The sequence below is a fragment of the Haemaphysalis longicornis genome, unplaced genomic scaffold (assembly GCF_048455015.1).
Source record: "Haemaphysalis longicornis isolate Haplotype H1 unplaced genomic scaffold, Haemaphysalis longicornis Haplotype H1 scaffold_3, whole genome shotgun sequence".
Classification (NCBI taxonomy): Eukaryota; Metazoa; Arthropoda; class Arachnida; order Ixodida; family Ixodidae; genus Haemaphysalis; species Haemaphysalis longicornis.
This window is the reverse complement of record NW_027526335.1, coordinates 212,985,119-213,005,794: the sequence shown is the minus strand read 5'-3', so window position 1 is coordinate 213,005,794 and position 20,676 is coordinate 212,985,119. Positions and strand designations below refer to the sequence as shown.

At 46.5% G+C, this 20,676-nt stretch overlaps 1 protein-coding gene across 1 annotated transcript in view; it reads left to right on the top strand.

Annotated features, from left to right (window-relative positions):
• LOC144175686 (uncharacterized) overlaps window positions 1-19,501 on the top strand; it is a 38,689-nt gene extending 19,188 nt beyond the window's left edge. Inside the window, exon 2 of the mRNA XM_077704727.1 lies at window positions 19,377-19,501. Coding sequence (XP_077560853.1) covers window positions 19,377-19,501 — 125 coding nt within the window. The remainder of the gene's footprint in view (window positions 1-19,376) is intronic.
• The last annotated feature ends 1,175 nt before the right edge of the window (window positions 19,502-20,676 follow it).

The following is a 20,676-nucleotide window of genomic DNA, read 5'->3' as shown; positions in this document are numbered from 1 at the left end:
TTTTAAACGTGTTCTTAATGATACATCCACATCGCCACTGTTTGTAAATCGCCCGTCTGTTCCTTTGCCGTTCTCACTTAGAGTGAGACAGGGAGCTTCAAATTTCGACATCTCCTTTTTAGACATTCACACATCTTCTTTTACTGACGTCTTACCACCCTGGCAGCTTCAACCTGTGTGTTGTGACTTGTCTTTCACGAATATTGATAAAACCAGGGTACCACAAACTGCAATTTTGCAGCACTTCTTGTCCCTCCAGTACAAGTATCAATATGCAGAGTTTTATAGTGATGCATCAAAACCTGCAACCATAGTGTCTTGCGCTGCTCATGGACCAAACTTTGATGCATGCAGAACCATGAGCACATACACCACAATTTACTCAGCTGAAGCATATGGCATATTACTCGTTGCACAACATGTTCTTGAACACAAAATCTCGAAGTCCATCATATATACAGATTCTTTGAGCGTTGTACGCGCATTGGCATCGTACAAGCCATGCAAAAACAGAATTGTCCATATGGTTTTCAACACTATTATGTCTATATATGCCCAAAAACTTGTTCTGGTGTTGTGCTGGGTTCCAGGCCATGCTGGGATTGCTGGCAATGAGGTTGCGGATCAGAACGCCGCAGTTGCTGCACAAAGGAACACAGTAGATATAACAATGCTACCACAGAGTGACCTTAAGCCACAAATTCGACAACACCTTCGTAGGAAATGGCAAGCACAGTGGAATGAACAGACAGATAACAAACTACACGTAATAAAGCCACACTTGGGACGATACACAACTGACTCACACAACAGACACACGGAAGTCGCCTTGGGTAGGCTGCGGATAGGGCACACCCATGCGACGCACTCGTATCTGCTGACGGGATCATCTAGACCCCAGTGCAGCAGGTGCGGAGAGGCCCTATCCGTAGTGCACATACTAATCACATGCAAGGCACTTCACACAACACGACACAAACACTTCAGAGAACTCTACAGACAACATATTCCCCTACATCCGTCGTTTTTTCTAGGTGATGATGCCATACACCAGCCATGCTCATTGCCGTTTTGTAATTTCACTTTTGTTTTTGCTGACTTTACTTAGTTTTTAAGGTTTCACCCCTCATATATGACTATTGTTTTGGCGCTCTTTGCCCCAGTTGGCCTTGCGCCATAAACATCCAACCATCATCAGTACGGTTACAGCAAGAGCAATATTTTCTTTCTAGCATGTTATTTATACACAAAGCGGTTTTGCGTTCACTACCGTTTCAACAAGCCATGACGGAGAATAACTGGGAATCCTCTGAGAATAACTGGGAAACCATAACCATAAGGCTTTCACTGTTATCGTTACTGTCCTCCGAGAGTCCGTGCACAATAATTTTATGGCGTCTCGATCGATTTTCCAAGTCGTCTACTTTAGAAATGAGTTTTCTTACGGTTTGATCAGTTGGCGCAACTTGAGAACGCCTACTATCGCTCGTGGATTCAGTGTCCCTTCCGAATGATGTAGATTCTAATGCTGCTACACAAGTGGGTGAAAGCGAGCATTGAACTGTATCTTGAACCGGCTATATCGCGAGCTTCTTGTTTTTGACTAGTAAGTGATTGCTCAAAGATCGAGGTTACGGAGGGGCTATCACAGTTATCTTGCGCATTTGGTTGTACCGTCAGGGTCTGCATAGTGGGAGCAGTGCCTGTGTTCGAGCGGGTTTGAGGGTTTTCGTTCGGGGGACCTGGGTTTTGCTCGACATCACCACACAATATTAGGCCGTTAAAACAATACAGTGCATTAGAAAACGGTACCGCAAGATTAGGTGGGCAAATCAGCAGTAGCGAAAAAATTACACCATCTTCCCGTAGGTGAACCCTGAGTAGTATGCGAAGCAGGTATAAGGTCGATTCATGTGACCATTAGATTTCAGTTCGTCGTTTTTGCGAGGTTGAGGTACGTAGCTACCGTTATATTTACCATTTGCTTTCCATGGTAATTACCACACTTTTCACTTACCAGAACTACAAAATGGGAAATTGCGTTGACCCCATGGATGTTTCGCATACTACTCAGGGTTGCCCTACAGGAAGATGGTGTAACTTTACTGGAGGGGGTTGGAGAGTGTTAGAGTGGAGAGGCATTAAATAGAGAGAGAGGGGGGGGGAGAGGGAGACGTTGTACGTGGTTTGAGTTTGTCTTTATTTAAACATTATCATCATCATGTTCAACGTAGGTGACGTCGAGCTGCGGTTTGTGTTACGCTTTGATTATGACCGCCGTACGCTCTGTGAAATGTAAATTCAAGGGCTGTTGTAGTGAATGAACCCTAAAGTTGCTGAAGATGAGGTCGATGCACATTCCCCGGATGGTTGTGGACTGCTTGTAATCACGGCCCGCCGAGACTCGCCGGCGCACGCCGCTGCCGACGACGATGAAACGTCGAAGGCGCGTGAAGCGTGCTCGTCTCGCGCCGGCCGAGGAAGACACCGGCAACGCTGTCGATCCAGGAGCCATAGAAGGGACCGGGGCTCAGCAAGCCGAGCATGCGCAGTGGGGACGTGGACGGCGCAACGACAACGACAAGGGAGGGACATAGCCCCGACCATGAGATGCTTCGCATCTAAAAACGATTGCCAGACCTGACGCAGTACGCATTGTTCAGATAACATACGTGCGTAAAAGGTAAGAAGAGCCTGAGCATGCTGCTGTTGCCGCTGCCACATTGCCCACTGGATGAGAACGCCATGGCCGGGACCTTTATACTGTCGCTTGTTGAAGTCGCATGTCGATGGGGCTTGATGATTGGACAGTCCAAATTTATGGTAGGCAGGCAGGGAGCTTGCAAGCCATCAGTGCACGCGCTGATGTACACATCAGTTCCAGCGCCATAGAGACGGTAATAAAGCTCCATCAGCTCCATCTCCATAGAGATGGTAATAAAACTCTATCCAACAACGTTCTGCCATTGCACCAGCTGCACATCGTGAATGTGAATCAGGGAAAACAGAATGCCTCCTCCTGTGGAAGAAAAGACACGCAACTATGCCCGCTTACCCTATTGACTGACGTCTACCGCAGCAGAGCTGCTCACGCCGTTAGAAACCTGAAACCTGCGTTGAAGTCAGTGCCGGGACACTAACGCGATATGCCAGAATTCGTCGATATATTCTTGAAGTACTTGTTTTGAACAGGGCATTGAAATGGCCGCTGCAACATGAGAAGTTTGCGTCTATTATTTACAGTAGCGAAACAAAGAAACATGAATGGGAAATCATCTACTCGAACGGCAAAGTGCTGAAGCGGGTGTGGGGTCTTAGCGGCGTAGAATTTAGCACTAGGGACATGGATATTGTGAGGCAAGTTAAAAGACCATAAAATAATAAGTGCCTCAGCCTGCACCACTAGGTATAGCAGGCTTAAACCAATAGTAAAATAAAAGAAAGTGGGAAAAGTTAATTTTTGGGGGGAAAAAAAGAGAAAAAAAGGGGGGGGGGATACCATCAGCGAAACCGGCCAAGGGAACGGGGGGAAAAAGGCGGTGTTTATTTTCTTTCGAAAAAGTGAGTGGTCTTCGACTTCAGTCTTCAATCTTCAATCGAAGTCTTAATTGTTGTGGTGAAGTAGATTGGCTTGTCTTGATCTTTTACTATGTAGGAGAAATATCAGGTTGCTTCTGGTTTTCCTGCTAAAATAAAGAAAATATTAGTACCCTTCCAAAGAATTTCAAGGTTACATATAACATATATATATGTGTTTAGTTGATTAAAAAAGTGAAAGTATAATTAAAGTTTAAGTGGTTTCCTATGAATAGTACTGACTGAAATGATTAGGAGTAGCGAAAGATGAATGTTGAAGTCTGTAAGCCTCCAGAACCCTTTTTTTGGGGGGGAGGGGCATGTGGTTGATTATCTCTCCTTCGCTCTTAATGTTCCTTTATTATTTTTTTTCATGGCAAAACTAATTGCTAGAAGTTCGTCCGTTTAACTTATCTTATAAGTGGTGTTCTCTTGTTTGGCTTTCACTTTATAATGCTGTTAAATATTCAGTTGAGTATGTTATCTGTGACTATATTTTAGTGCGAAGAATGGTGAGAGAGTTGTGATTTTTTTTTACCGAAGAGATATAGTTTGTTGACTCAGTGAAATATGTAATGTGATAAGATTGGGAGAAAGAGGTTTAGGTTTGATTTTTACTTTATTTTTTTTCTAATTCCATTGAAATTCCTTGCTCCAATGGAGGTTTTATCTAGAATGTGTACTTTAGACTGCTTTTGTTACCTTACTGGCGAACATGCCGCAGGGGGTGGTATCTCATTGCGTTCTCAGGTGCTGTTCCCTCCTGGGGACCCTTGGGGAAGCAGCTTTAGTACTCTTCATTTGATACAGAAGAAGTACTTTTTGTTTTTCAAGCTGGAGAAGGTCCGGTTGTACAGAGCCCAATTTAAGTGGATGACAAGTAGGTTTGGTGGCGGGCCACCACTTGGCTTCTCTCGATTGAGAAGGAACCATTTTGGTTGCTTGTCAAAATGAGGGCAGGTAGGACCAAAGACCCAGCTGACTGGAGCATCCTGTGGGAATGGTAACGTTCCCAAAGTGAAGGTTGTTGCTCTCTTCTCCCTTTTTTTTTCAACGCTGATAGCGTGCGAACCTGCCTCGTGGGCGGTGGTTCTGCGAGTAGATGGAAGGTGATGTAGTTGCTTTTGAGAGGCAGTTTGGGCCTCTGATTAGGTTGCCTCCAAGGTTGCTTAGTGCTTCATTGGGCCACTGGTCCAGGGGGTCACCCACAAGAAATGATTTTCTTGGGGTCCTAGCTCGGCCTCTGCAAACCTTTTCCCCTCCCTTAGTTCCGACGGAATCGTCAGGAAGGTATTTTTTGTGGAATTTCATCGTTTATTTTTTCAACCATATTTTCTAATATCTTCAAGAGTTTAGGGTTTTTTATAATATCGGCCTTGGAGCTCGGAATTTCTTTCTTTTTAGTATTTCTTTAAGTTTTTTTCTATATTAAAAAGGTTATTGAACATGATGTAAGATAATGATCAAAGTCTTGCGCTTGTTCGCCACATTTGCATAAGTCTGAGTTTGAAATTTTAAATCGTTTGAGGTAAAATGGGAATCTCCATGTCCTGTCAAAGCTTGCGTAGAAAAATAATTTGTTGGAAGATTGTCTATTGATTCCCTTACATTGTTTATCCATTTATAAGTTTGTTATTTTTTGCCTTCTTTCTGCCAATCTATATTCCAATTCTTTATAGCTGTGTTGTAAAGTTCTTTTTTGATAAATCTTTTAGTTATCGGGTGATCTATTTCGTTTCCGTTAGTTCTGGCCTTGTTTGCTAATTCATCAGCTATCTCATTGCCTAATATTCGTGAGTGTCCTTTAACGTATGTCACTGTTAATTTATGTGAGCTATTGAGATTTTTTATTTCTTGTTTAAGGTTTACTTTAAAAGAATTTGTTGATGTAGGATTGTTGAGACCTTGTAATGTTGAAAGACTGTCGGTTAGTATTTGATAGTGAAAGTTGGACCCATTTTGTTTAATGTATTGAAGTGCTCTAGCAATCGCTGTCAGCTCGGCAATAAAGTTGTTGCTGTGTTCTGGGAGTTTGTACATCTCTTGGTGCACTATTTTATTTGACTTGTTTAATACAACGAAAGATGTTCCAACTTGGGTGTTCCCCGCACGGGGCACCTTGAGCAATCTTGGTGACGGTACTGGCGATACCGCGGATCCCGAGCCCCCAAACATACGCTGGATCCAACCGTGGCAATGTGTTTATAGGTGGAGGGTTAGAAACCACGAACGGTGGCCGTCGGAGCCCAGGTCAAGCTCCGGCGGATGGGCTCCCTGTCTGTTCACCAGGCAGGGAGCTCCGGGACCTCCTCAGCTATCAGGGTAAGGTTGTGGAAGAAAGTACCCCCGTCCCCTGCTTTCCAATGTATCATATGGCATTTTCACACCCCCCCTCCAAACGTGATCGGTCCCTGAAAAGGGGCCGCACCGAAGTATCTTTTCCTCCTTTGTCTTCGATCTCCATTCCAAAGCCCGATAATTTCTCGGGCTTCCTGGTAATGGAATCCCTGGATAAATCAAACCCCATCACTTCCCAGTCTGTCTTTATCATCTCCAAGTTCCTTGAAAGCCTTGTAGGCAAATCGTACAAAGCTAAAAAGCTCACAACGGGAGAAGTCCTAATTGAAGTTCAAAACAAGCAACAATCTTGTAACCTCTTGAAGCAAACGCGCATGGTCGATGTCGACATCAAGATCACGCCCCATCGCAGTCTTAATAGCTGCCAGGGCGTGATCTCTGATAGAGATCTAATAAATGAGACTGAAGCAGATCTGCTGGAAGGGCTTAGCGATCAGGGCGTAACAGCTGTGCGGCGAATCATGATACGCCGAAATGACCAAATAATACCTACTAAACACATAATCTTGACATTTGACCGCTCAACACTTCCCGAATCGGTCAGCGCAGGTTTCCTGAGATGTCCGGTCCGACCCTACGTGCCGAACCCACGCCGCTGCTACAAGTGTCAGCGGTTTGGACATGGCACTAATGCTTGTCGTGGTCGACTAACATGCGCCAAGTGTGCACAACATGATCACGCATCTGACAACTGCCCATCACAAACCCTCATCTGTGCTAACTGCAAGGGACCCCACGGGGCCTACTCTAGAACATGTGAGAAATTCAAACAGGAGAAGGAGATCATCAAGGTAAAAGTGACTGAGAATCTTACCTTCCCAGAGGCGCGAAAGAGGTTCGCCTCTTTCCCCCTGGGGAGGTATGCAGACGCAGCTCGCCGGGGGGCGGAGCGGCGTCTGGTTTCGGCGGGGACCCAGTACCGCGAGTCGGACTTGGTCCCGCCCCCGCCCCCCCTGGGTTGCCTCTGGCAGCCCTGCCCGCCTCCACGCCGCTCGCTGAGCCAGCAGCGGTTGTGGTGGCAACCTCTTCCGTCGGGACCGGTGCCGCTCCCGTCCGTGCCTCCCCATCGTCCAGTGCGTTGGAGGGTGCCATGGACACCACGGGCCCCGGACCGGCTCCCACCACCACCGCACCGCCCGTGCCACTTCTGGTGCCCCCGACACCAGCGGCGGTGGCGGGTCAAACGAAGGGCCCCCGAAGGGGGGCCAAGTCCGGGGGGCCCGGTTCGACGGGCACACCCAGGACATCGGACGACGAGATGGACGTCATGCCGTTCTTGCCTGCAACGCAGCGCAAGGAGCGGCCTCCGTCGTCCAAGCCTACAGATAGGCCGCCCAAAAAGCCCAATCCAAGAGTCACAGCCCCGAAAGGCGACACATAAACATACACACTCCAGTAGCTCTCACACTAAATAATGGGAAGAGAAAATATTGTTCAATGGAACTGCAGAGGCCTTATGAATAATCTTGACGACGTGTATGAGATTCTGCATACCAATCAGCCAAGTGTAATGTGTGTTCAGGAAACACATTTGAATTTTAAACACACAAATTTCTTGAATAGTTACCTGGTATACAGGAAAGACAGGGATGGCTGCACACACTCTTCTGGGGGTGTGGCCATAATCACCCGGAAATCTTTAGCATGCCACCCTGTCACTCTGAACACTATCCTTGAGGCTGTAGCAATACGCTTGATAATATTTAATAGGTTGACAACGGTATGCTCCATATACATTCCTCCTGATGTTTCACTTTTAAGCTCTGACTTCGAGGCGCTGGTTGACCAGCTGCCCGAACCATACATCCTGACAGGCGACCTTAATGCTCACAACACTCTTTGGGGCTCTTCTCGCACGGATGCCCGAGGTCGCCTTATAGAGAAATTCCTTACATCTTCAGGAGCATGCCTTTTCAACAATAAACAGCCTACATATCATAACATCGGACACAACACATACTCATGTCTTGACTTGGCTATTGGCTCCGCAGTTCTCTTTCCTCTTCTCGAGTGGGGTGTGGGAACTGACCCATACGGTAGTGACAACTTCCCCACCTCACTTACATACATAGGTAAAGGCCCATGCAGTCCATCTTCCCATAATAGGTTCAATGAATCACGAGCTAACTGGAATACATTTACAGAGACATCCAAACTACTCCACACATCCATAGGACACCTACACGTAGATGAAGCCGCACAACTCCTCACGGCGCACATCCTCGACGCCGCCGAAAGGTCCATTCCCCACGCCTCTGGTGCCCCGCGCAACCAGCGGAGGCCGTGGTGGAATGAGGACTGTAGGCGGGCGCGAGAGGCCCAGAACAAGGCGTGGGGTATCCTCCGTCGGTACCCCACGTCGGGAAACCTCTTGTTCAAACGGGCCAAGGCGTTAGGAAAACGTATGCGCCGTGGGGCAAAACGAGAGAGTTGGCGTACATTCATAACATCAATAAACTCTTACACAGACACAAGGAAAGTATGGACACGAATACGTAAACTCAAGGGACAACAAACACACAGCCTGCCTCTGGTCAGCACTACAGGGGACACACTCGAAGACCAGGCTGACACACTCGCACAACACTTCCAACACGTGTCCAGTTCAGCACACTACACAAACACTTTCCTGAAACATAAAGCCTGTTGTGAAAAGAAGTCCCTACGCGACAGCAACAAATCACAGACTTCTTACAACTCCCTGTTTTCACTACATGAGCTGAGGGCTGCTCTAAGCACGTGTAAACCCTCAGCTCCAGGCCCAGACAACATCACATACACAATGATACAACACCTGCATGCAGACACACTTCTAACACTCTTACACCTCTATAACAAGATCTGGCTTTCGGGGCACATTCCAAACTCTTATGAAGGAGGCTATAGTTGTAGCTTTCCTGAAGGAGGGAAAGGACCCGTCGTCCCCCTCAAGCTACCGTCCTATAGCCCTGACGAGCTGCCTGTGCAAGCTCTTCGAGAAGATGGTAAATCGCAGGCTCGTGTACTTCCTTGAGTACAACGGTCTTCTCGAGAGCTGCCAGGCAGGCTTTAGGATGGCGCGATCGACGAACGATCAACTGGTAGCTCTTGACTCGTACATCAAGGATGCCTTCGCGCATAAGCAGTATTGTTTAACTGTCTTCTTCGACCTTGAAAAGGCATACGACACCGCTTGGCGTTATGGGATCCTTAGGGACCTCAAGTCATTCGGTGTATCGGGTAACATGTTAAACACTCTTGTTAGTTACTTGTCAGACAGAACGTTTCGAATAAGAGTTGGTTGTGCACTCTCAAACGTTTACGTGCAAGAAAATGGCGTGCCACAGGGTGGCGTGTTGAGCTGCACTCTCTTCATAGTAAAAATGAACTCTCTTGGTAAGGCACTGCCACCCACAATCTCTTATTCCATGTATGTAGATGACGTGCAGATATCCTATAAATCATGCAATCTGTCAATCTGCGAACGTCAAGTCCAGCTTGGTGTAAAGAAACTTGCCGGCTGGGCAGACAAGAATGGTTTTAAATTAAATCCTGTAAAAAGCTCCTGCGTTGTGTTCTCCAGGAAGCGCGGGGTCCATATGGACCCAGACATTACTCTTAATGGCGTGTCGCTTCCTGTGAACAAGGAGCACAAGTTCTTAGGTGTTGTGTTTGACCAGAAACTCACATTCATTCCACACATCAAGGAACTTAAACATAAATGTCTGAAAACAATGAATATACTTAAGGTTCTCTCCCATCAATCTTATGGTTCCGACAAAGAACTCCTACTACGGCTCTATACTGCTTTGGTTGGGTCTCGTTTGGACTATGGCAGTGTGGTGTATGGGTCGGCGACTAAGACAGCCTTGCGAATTCTTGACCCAGTTCTACACCTGGGCCTTCGTCTTTCGTCGGGTGCTTTCCGCACAAGCCCTGCTGAGAGTCTTTATGTTGAGTGTAATAAGTGGAGCCTTGAGAACCAACGAACATACATGGACTTGCTTTATGCTTTTAAAATTTCATCGCTCAATAATCATCCTTTTTATCCTGTCTTTAACGACACATCCACATCTCTGCTCTTTGTAAATCGCCCATCCGTTCCTCTGCCCTTTTCACTTAGAGTGAAAGAGCGAGCCTCGGATCTCAGTGCTTTGTTTTTGGATGTGTACAGGTCATCCTTTTCAAACAGTTTACCGCCTTGGCAAGTTCGTCCTGTGTCGTGCGACCTTTCTTTTATGAAACTTGACAAAAATCGGGTACCGCAGGCTGCAATACTGCAGCACTTTCTGTCTCTGCAGTTTAAATACCCACGTGCTGAATTCTACAGTGACGCTTCTAAAACCTCCACTATGGTGTCGTGCGCTGCTCATGGTCCGAATTTCAATGCAGCCAGAACCATGAGCGTGCACACAACAATTTTTTCAGCAGAAGCGTACGGAATTTTACTGATTGTACGACATATCCTTGAAAATCAAATTCCCAATTCTATCATCTACACAGATTCTTTGAGTGTTGTTCGCGCACTGTCATCGCATAAACCCCCCAAAAACCACATAGTTAATCTTGTATTTAACACTATCATGTCCGTGTATGCACAAAAGCATAAGCTGGTCCTCTGCTGGGTCCCAGGACACGCTGGGATCGCTGGGAATGAGTTGGCAGACGAGAGGGCAGCTGCTGCTGCACTGAGGAACACTGTAGACGTAACAACTGTACCGTACACAGACCTCAAGCCACACATAAGACAACACCTGCGCAGAACATGGCAAACACACTGGGACGAACAGACAGACAACAAACTACATGTAATAAAGCCACACTTGGGACGGTACACAGCTGACTCACGCAACAGACACACGGAAGTCGCCTTGGGTAGGCTACGGATAGGGCACACGCATGCAACTCACTCGTATCTGCTGACGGGATCTCCTAGACCCCAGTGCAGCAGGTGCGGAGAGGCCCTATCCGTAGTACACATACTAATCACATGCAAGGCACTTCACACAACACGACACAAACACTTCAGAGAACTCTACAGACAACATATTCCCCTACATCCATCGTTTTTCCTAGGTGATGATGCCATTGTTTCCGTGAAACGTGTGTTTGAGTATTTGTCCGACGTCAAGTTTTTAAACCTCATTTCCTATCACGCATCATGAAATCTGGCCCTATACACCAGCCATGCTCATTGTCGTGTTGTGATTTTACTTTTGTTTTTGCTGATTTTAGTTAGTGTTTAAGGTTTCACCCCTATCATCGACTATTGTTTTGGCGCTCTTTGCCCCAGTTGGCCTTGCGCCATAAACATCCAACGATCATCATCATCTTTCTAATCCGTGAATATATATATCTCTTAGTTGTTTGGGAGAAATACCCCATGTAATTCCAGAGAATTTTGTCAAGTTAAAAGTCAGTTTTTCTATTTTGTTTTTGATATAATCTAAGTGCTCCATGAAGGATAACTTCTGATCAAATGTTATTCCTAAAAGTTTCAATTGTTTTACAAGAATTACCTTGTGTGTTTCATGTTTAATTACTGGAGGTCTTTTTTTGATAATGTTTACCTATTAATTATGCTTCACTTTTATCAGGGTTAAATGGGACTTTGTTTGAGTTAGACCATTGTAGAAGGGTTTTCAGTGCTTCTTGGGCGTTCAGCTCAATGTCCTTCATCGTTGGCCCTCCAGTTGTTAATGTAATATCGTCTGGGAATGCTTGTAGTTCAGTTTGATTTGGCATTTTTAAGTTTAATAATTCTGATATGGTTACATTCCATAGCAAAGGGCTCAATGGAAATCCCTGGGGGGATCTTTTAGGTAGTTTTGTTTCTATTTTGTTATTTCCTAAGTCATACGTTATACTTCTGCCTTTTAGTGTGTCTAATGTAAGTTGTGCGAGATTTCCTGGAATCTTTAGTTTGTTAAAAATGCTCGTCATATTGTTTAATTGAATGTTGTTGAATGCATTTTTTATATCAAGAGAAATAATTACGAATTTGTTTCCACGGTTTGTTTGTTCCAAAACATTCTTCTTGAGGTTGTGTAGTGCCATGATAGCCGATGTTCCATGTACAAATCCATATTGGTTTTCCTTTAGTAGGTTATTTTTCACCAGGTATTGATATATGCCGTTCATCAGTTTTTCAAGGACCTTACCTAATATAGAGTTAAGTGCTATCGGTCTGAAGTGTTCATGTTTGTCTGGTTGCGTGAACTTAGCTTTCGGAATTAAGATTCCTTTAGATATCTTCCATTTGCTTGGGAAGTGGCCTAACTTCAAACAGGTATTGAAGATGTTTAAGAAGAACTTATTATGTTTTGTATATAGTTTTTGGACAATTGTAGTGGACAACTTATCATATCCTGGAGCTATATGTTTCTTGATATTTTTTACTACAATATCCACTTCCTGTTCTGTGAACTCAATGTCGTTTTCACTTGGGTCTAACTGTAATTCTCCGTTATTTTCAATTTGATCTGTACCATCTTCCTTAAAAATGTCACAATTTTTCAAGAAGATACGTTACAGACTCTCTTTCCGAAATTGTCATTTCACCGTCATCTCTGACAATACTTGGGATAATGGTATTTTTCTTTATTTTGTTTGCCGCTAGCTTATATGGCAAAGAAAATGGATTCTTGTTCCTAATTTTGCTACAAAATTGCTTCCAGCTTTCCTCCTTTGCTTTATTGATATTTACATGGTATATTCTAAGTGCTTCTATATAACTTCCTTTAAATTTCTCTCTTAACTGTCCTTTGGTTCTTTGATACCTCCGTCTGTGTGCCCTTACTTTCTTCCTTTCTATCTCAAGGTCAGCATTCCACCATGGATTTTGTCGATTGCTTTTCGCATTTATTACTTTTGATTGTTTGGAAATCAGCTTCTGAAGTTTTGTATGAAATTGTCCCACAATTATTTCTAATTGATTGCTGTTTGCTATATTATATTGAGCAGTTTCATACATCTACCGATCGTTTTCTAATTCGTCAATGACTCTTTTCTCGCCTTTTATTGTAAGGCGTTTTTCTTTCAAAGGTTGCACGTCAAACATTTCTATTTCAATGTATCTGTGATCACTTTCACTTTTCTCCTCTTAAACAGACCAGCTGTTTATTTGTGTGCTTAATTGCTGTGATGCAAATGTAGTATCTATCCAGCTTCTTCCGTTTACGGTATCAAAAGTAGGTAAAGAGTTATTGTTGTTAAGAAGTTCAAAATTATTTGTTATAGTATATTCAAGAAGAGCTCTTCCTCTTTTGTCACTTTTATTGCCACCCCATGAGTCGCTTTTAGCATTGAAATCTCCTGCTAATAATGTGTAACCACTGTCTGGTATAAAATTGATGTTTTCTAGTATTTCTAACATATCGGTTATTTCTTCTTTAGGCTATACATAGCAGTTTATTACAGTTAGTGTTTTGTTTCTCCAGGTTATGTTGCAGATTATCAGGTTTTGTTCAATGTTTATGGTAAAAAGAGTTATTTCTTCATTATGACAGACTATTGCTGTCTTAGGCTTGACTCTATATGCTAGAACTCTATCTTTTAATGGGAAACCTATTACTTTATATCAAGGTAATAAGGTTCTTGTATAATGCTTAAATCATTTTGAAATTCTTGCTGGTTAATAACTAATGTTTTTGTTGCATTGAATGCTCTTGCTAGATTAATCTAGATAATTTTTAAGGAATGTGCCATAGTTGCCCGAGTTTAAGAATGGTAGTTTTTCCTGAAATTGATCATTTCCGGATTTTTATTTAGGGACATATCAAAATTCTTTACTCCACATTCATCTCTTTTCATCTCTCCATTTTCCTGTCATTGTGCGCTTGAGATTGCTGTTAATAATAGTTGATATTTTGCCGCATTCTTTCCTGGTATAGCCTGAAAGTGGGACATGACGAAGCCATTGTTTCCGTGAAACGTGTGTTTGAGTATTTGTCAGAAGTCAAGTTTTTAAACCTCATTTCCTATCACGCATCATGAAACTGGCCCTATACACCAGCCATGCTCATTGTCGTTTTGTGATTTTACTTTTGTTTTTTGCTGATTTTACGTAGTGTTTAAGGTATCACCTCTCATATACGACTATTGTATTGGCGCTCTTTGCCCCAGTTGGCCTTGCGCCATAAACATCATACCATCATCATCATGAAAGTGGGACAGTTCTTGTCCTTCATGGAGTGCCGAATGTCCACCAACTCCCCTCGCGTCGATTTGTTGAAGATGTCGCACTCCTTACAGAAAAATTCTGTAGCTCGACAGTCCTTATGACTGTGAGAGCCAGCGCAATCTGTGCAGGTTGTTTTGTCTTGGATTCTGCAAGCTGTAGTTGGGTGTCGAAACCTAGCACACTTTTCGCATTTTGGTACGAAAAGATTTTCATCCGCTCGGCACATCGTCCATCCTATTCGCACTCGTTTTGCGTCCATGATTTTTTTGAAGGCACTTCCTGGTAACTGCACGATAGCCGTTCTTCCAAATTTCTGGGAATCCATGACTTTTGATTCTTAACTGCTCTTTGGATAATTCAACTTGCTCTGCTATTTCTTCTTGAAGTTCTTGCTGAGTGACATCGCTTGGGACGTCCAAAACCCGAATTTCTGGTTGTCGGGGCTCCAGCGTCTCGGCCGCGAGTTTTTTGTTCAGTTGCTCATTCTTTTGGATTTCAGCTTTGAGCCTTTCCAAGCCGTCTTTCTGTTGTGACAAGACTATCACACCTTGACTGGTTTTCCGAAGAGACACATTGCTGAGCCCTAGCTGTGCCGGGTCGAAGTTTTTCTTGAGAGTTTCTTCTACAACTTTTGCTGCCTCAAGTGGTTTACAATGTGGTGCTTTAACATGAAGGGCTTCCTGCCTTTTCCTTGCTGTTGGGATCTTAGACTCTTGTGGCTCTCTAGAGCTCATCGCTTTTGTGGTCTCAGCAAAAGTTCTGAACTGGGTTTCTTTGAGGGCACTTAGTTCACCTTCCAGGGAGCCGACTCTTGTGGACAGATCAAGAATTAGGCCTCTCAATGCTTGGAATTCTTGTGCAAGTTCGTTAACTGCTTGCTCATCATCTGTGGTTCGTCCTACTTTCAGTAGAGCGCTCAGGATCTTTGAGTCGGTGTCCTTGATCCTGTCTAACAAACTCTTGTTAGCGTCTGGTAGCTCAAGATTTTCGGTTTGATGTAATGGTGGAAAATCTTCGTCCACGTCCTCTTTGTGGCTCTTCTTCTTTTTCTTCTTCTTCTAAGATCTATATTCGTCATCCATTGTTCTCTCTTTCTTTTTCTGTTATTTTCCATAGCAATTTCTGCTTTTTTTACATTTTATTGTTTGGATTGTACTTGTGGAGTTATTCTAGAGCGCCTTAAATACTTCTAGACCGTTTGGAATACGAGTCGAGATGCAAGCTTTCAAAAACAAAAACAATTTTTTTTCTTTTTTTCTCTGTTTTTCCCGCTATTTTTTTTCTCTTTTTTTTTACTATAACATGGATACTACCTTCGTCTATTCCCGCTTGTGTCGGTTAAAATGAGTGGTCATACGTTTTTGTACGTGCAAGGGTTGCAGAGTTATGACCAGTTTTATTTTACCTCATTTTATGTTCCTGTCACTCCACCAAGATGGGCGCAGTCCAATGACTCTTTGTTTACTGCTTGCTCCCTATGTGTTCGTAGATTTTAGTTTTGGATTTTTGACCAAATCTACCTGTTATCCACTATAACAGGGTTGCTCCTAACAGTAAAACTATTGGGTGAACAATGTCTTACGTTGTCTAAACCTTTAGATACGAGAATTATTTTCTTTTTAGAAGTTGATGCGAAAAAAATGAACAAGTTAGGGTTAGCTCGCTTCAATTTTTTAAAAGGTCATTTTAACTTTTTCTGGGAATTTACTAGTGCGAACCTGGTTTCTTTTAAGTGCGAATGCACTTTACAAGCGACCCCAAACCATCCACCGCCGGAGTCGGCGGCGGCGTCGGCGTCCGCAGTGCTCCTCTATATTTAAAAAAGAAACAGCATCCGGCGCCAGGTTTCGATCCGAGGACTTTGCGGCCGCAGCGCGACGCTCTACCGACCAAGCCACGGACACGACGGTGATATCAGTGTTAGTGACGCGCCTTATATCTTTAACGCATTCAAACTACGTCGTCAGCGGCGTGCGTTGGCGACTCAGTGGCGTTATAGCGGCTTGATAACTGCGTGGTGTACACGTGATACTACAAACCCGATGGAAGAGAAGGCGGCGAGGCGGTGGGCTGCGGGGGCCGAGCGCAAGGGCCGCAAGCGGGCCGACAACCGTGCATTCGCACTTTCACATTCTCCCCCTCGGGGAAATGCGGGGGAATTTTTTTGTTCACTAGTTTGTAAACTATTGTTTTTTAGATTACACCACTTCTATTTATGCATAATTATCGAAATATTGACCAAAAAGTAGGAGCTCACCAGGATGCCTCCCGCGCTGGCCTGCACAGTGGGAATCTCGTTAATCCATTCATGCGCGTCACTAATTAGATGACGAGGCATATGGCTATGTACGCTTTATTGTTTTCCCCCGACCACCATTTTCTTTGTCTCGGGGGGGGAGCGGTTGTGGCTGCCAGGCCGGTTTGCTGCCCCTGAAAGGCGGGTGCTCCAACGAAAAAGAAACGCCGCAGCACGATAGGTAAATCAGCACAGCTGAAATGGTCCGTCCGGTGGTCCTGAGCAGGCAAGTTCGTACTCCTCTGAAAAGAACGAAAAAAACCCGACACCAAAAGCAACAAGGAAAATAGAAAATAAACGCAAACACTGTAGAAAGAACACACAAAAAACACAGCAGCAAGGGCACATAAAAGGGTAAGGATAGGGCAGCACGCCATTTGCTGCTACCCGCAAAGATCTCAGGTCCGTCCGGTTCTCCTTGCCCGGAGCACAAGTGCTCCAAGAAATATTGCCAAGTGTATTGGCACAGGTAGACAGAGGAAAAAAAGCAGAGAAGGGAAAAAAAAACACCCCAAACGCACAAAGACCTAAGAGACATGAATAGAGAAATGTGCGGACCATGGGATGCAAAAGAAAAATGGGTAATACGAATAAAAAAACACAAAAACTGAATGCAAGTGATTGACACGTGTGTTTGAGGTGATGTCCTAGTGATGGTCCAAAGAAAGGGAGAGTTGCCAACTTGTCCCCTTGCTAGGAACAATTTTGGCAAATCGGTTGAGACAGATAATACTGCCAACCACTGTGCGGGCTGCCAACCAGCCCAACTCCCCATCTGTTAGTCCAATGACCTTGGCAGCTCTCCTAGTCTTGGGACCGACGAGGCCGCATGCATCGAAGGCCAGGCCATGAACCTCGACAGGCTTTGACGAGAAGACCGGCACCAGGGACCAGTACTTCTCTTTTTTGGCGGTGCACGCACCATCGACAGCAACCGGAGTGGCATCCCAGGTGACCGCAACATCTAGAATGAAGACCTTGTCGGCACGAGACACGACAATGTCGGGGCGGAAGGCCCTGCCCTCCCCGTCCCTGATGAGGCGTTCCGATGTCACCTGGGCTCCGGGATGGCGTGACTGCAGTTTAGTGATGATCTGGTGTTCGATGAAGTTATGCCTTGAGCAAAGAGGCTCGTGGACGGAGACGCACTTCTGGACGATATGGAAGGAAGTTTCTTTAGCTCCGCCACGCCTACGACAGAGGCGAGCCCCCGCATCGGCTGCATGCTTATGCGAGAGTGATCTCGTGGGGAACAGGTTTGTGCGCAGCCTGAGTGCTTTGATGCGATCGCTGTCACTCATTAGCCGCGCACGTGGCCGGAGCCAGCTGTTACCCACGGGGTCTCCCTCGAACGAAAAGAGAGACTTGTTAGTATACTGCTCCTTCCATCTCCTCCAGTGTTGCACTCGGGCAACCCCCAGGGCTTTAGTTAGTTCAACCACATCCGTGATGCCTACTGGGACGCCCAGCTGTTCACCAAGCTCCACCCAGGCATCACAGAGCGTGCCCTCCACCACCGCATCCACGATAGGGGACCCGAGACGTTGGAGTCTAGCGAGAGCTTTGAACTGGCACTCGGCCGTTACTCGTGTCAACTCCATTGCCCCTAAGCACCAGCTCGGTGATGGAAGTGGACCATGATGTCTGGAAATGGATGTGGCAGATGCAAAATACGCTTGATGACCTGTCGCATGTGAGTCTAGCTGCGTTGCCACACGAGAAGTTGTTAGGGTGCTGGAGGCTGCGTAGAGCAATTTCGGGGTCTGCGAAGATGGGGTCAAATGCCTCGTGGATGTCCCCAAGGGACACTGGCCCCAGCCCCCCCACCAATTCTTCAAGCAAGACTTTTGCACCCAGCGAGAATAGCCTCTGATGCTCTTTATACAGACGGCGCTTGTAATCTCGGGACTTTTCTCCCCGCCTCTGTGGTTGCAGCTTAGGCCCTTCCCTCTTCTTCCCACACCGTGGCCTAAGCTTTACCCCGTAATGGCGGTAAATGGCGTGCAAATCGCTCATCGTGACGGGTACATTAAAGATATTTCCGGCCAGACCGGGTATTGCAATTTCGTGGTCTCCAAGTATGGCCGCCACCTCCTCTTCGAGCAGGGTCGGATGAGCGTGTGTCGTGTGGGCAGTGTAGTACTGTCTTCGGCTGTGACAAACACGGGGTCTGGTTCTCGCACTACTTCCTCCAAAACTTGCCCGGTAAGCCTCCGACTTGCGAACTGCCTTGATTGCATCGTACAAACGAGAGGTATAAACCTCTGCTAGAGCCCTATTCTTTAACTTCGTGCCGGGTGGAAGCTGCGTTTCTTTGTGCGCGAGCAGCCGCATGTCGCTCTCCGTCCACCGTCGATAGCTGCTGGCGCATGGTACCGCTGGACCCCGCCGCGCCTCCCCAGTACTGCTATCGTGCTCTCCAGAAGTGGAGGGAGGAAAGAGACCCGGTGACCCGGCAGGAGCCTCGTCTATGTGGAAGTGGTGGACCGGCATCTCCTCCCCGCCAGACGACTACGATGAGTCCAGCATCCATGACACAGGGGGCCGCTGTACTTGTCCGCCATGCCGGGTGCTGCCCGGACTTATCCCTGGAGAATTGTCGGATGCACCCCCCAGCGGGGACAAAGCCTCGCTCTGTTGGAAGGTGCCCGGGGGGGGGGGGGGTCGCTGGGATGCTTTGCGGCGGCGGCCCACTCGCCAGAGAGCGACTCTTCACCGGCACTGCTGAGGCAACCTTGACGGGCCCTCCCCGTAAAGCTCCCTGCACGCATTCTGCCACTCCTAGGTCCGTGGCAAGGGGAGCCTCGGCGTTACCCAGGGAAGGGTTGGCCGCCACAGATACGGACGGCGTCGGGGAGTCAACCGCTGCGGCGGGCGACTGAGGCGTAAAGCACTCACTTTCTCGGGCCCTCAACGGCAAAGCCCATGCGGCACGCACACTCCTGTACTGTTTAGGAATGGCTCCCCTGCTCTTGTCCACTGCAGGCGCAGGGAGGCATGGATTTCTGGACCCAGTCGCTGAGGGCAGAGACCCCCCCAGTATGGGTGCCAGCCACAGCAGCAGCGGCCCGCCTGTCATCAAGTGCGACCACATCCAGGGTACGAGTTGATACCTCAGAGGTCGTGATACCCTCAATGGTTATATTGTCTGCCCCTTCATTCATGGGAGGGCAAACGTCATCAGGGAAGGGCTTGGCTTTAGGCGGTAAATTGTCCAACCGACGTCGTGAGGCAAACGCAGCGCGCGGTGCCGGGTCTTCCGAAAAAGTCATAGTTACTTTCGCCGTTTCCCGTTCTCTTGGCTGTGGTTTCGCTAGATAGTAGATAGGGACAGTGGGAATCTCGTTAATCCATTCATGCGCGTCACTAATTAGATGACGAGGCATTTGGCTATTTTTTTTCCACCCTCCATTATACGGAGAGGGAGATTCCCACTTTGCATAGCGGGAAGTGGTTCCCAGGTTAAACAGGCAGCAGTTGGGGCCACTTGCCCATCAGCCACCGTAGGTGGTCGTCATGCGTTGGTGGGCACAGAAGCCCTGGTAGCCCCCTTGAAGGCAGCGTATTGTTAGTGTCTTGAAATCTCGGCGTATGAGGCCCAGGTCGCGCAACGTCTTAACACCTTCGGAAGCCCAAACACCCCGGTAGTTCATGGTGATCGTTGAGACCAGAGGTCGTTCGTTGCCCAACTGGTCTAAGAAGTCCTTGTTCATGTATTTCGCCGTTTTGGTTGCATGAAGTTCGGTCAGGGGGTGCAGAGTAGACACTACCTGTGCATCAAGTACGACGGTCTGGCTGCCCCTTGTGGCTACCAGGTCGGGCAGGAGTGCACCTCCAGGCACTCGGTAGTGCGGTTCCTCGAGCACCGTGAACTCGTTCTCCCTTAATCTTTTCGCCACGTAGGCAGCAATTACATTATGGCGGGAGATGTGGGTGTGATGTGTCCGCGGGCAGATCTGCAGTATGTGGCCCAAATTTTCTGCAGAATTGCAACCGGCTCGGCAGGTTTTTGCTACATCCCTTCCACGTTTGGTCCTTGCCAGATAGGGCATGGCGTTGATGTGGAATTTGCAGATATTTATATACTCTCGTCCGGTCAGGAAATGTGTCCCGTCGATCAGCCACGAGTGGGCTCCAGGGGTTAGACTCGCTTCCCGTAGGGCTTTGCCGTCAACACTGCTATGGAGCTCGCTTCTCCAGAATTTCACGCAAGCTTTGCTGGAGTCTAGTCTGGAATTCTTGTAAGTCAATAGTCTCTTCGTCTGTTCTAAGAAGTTGACCACGT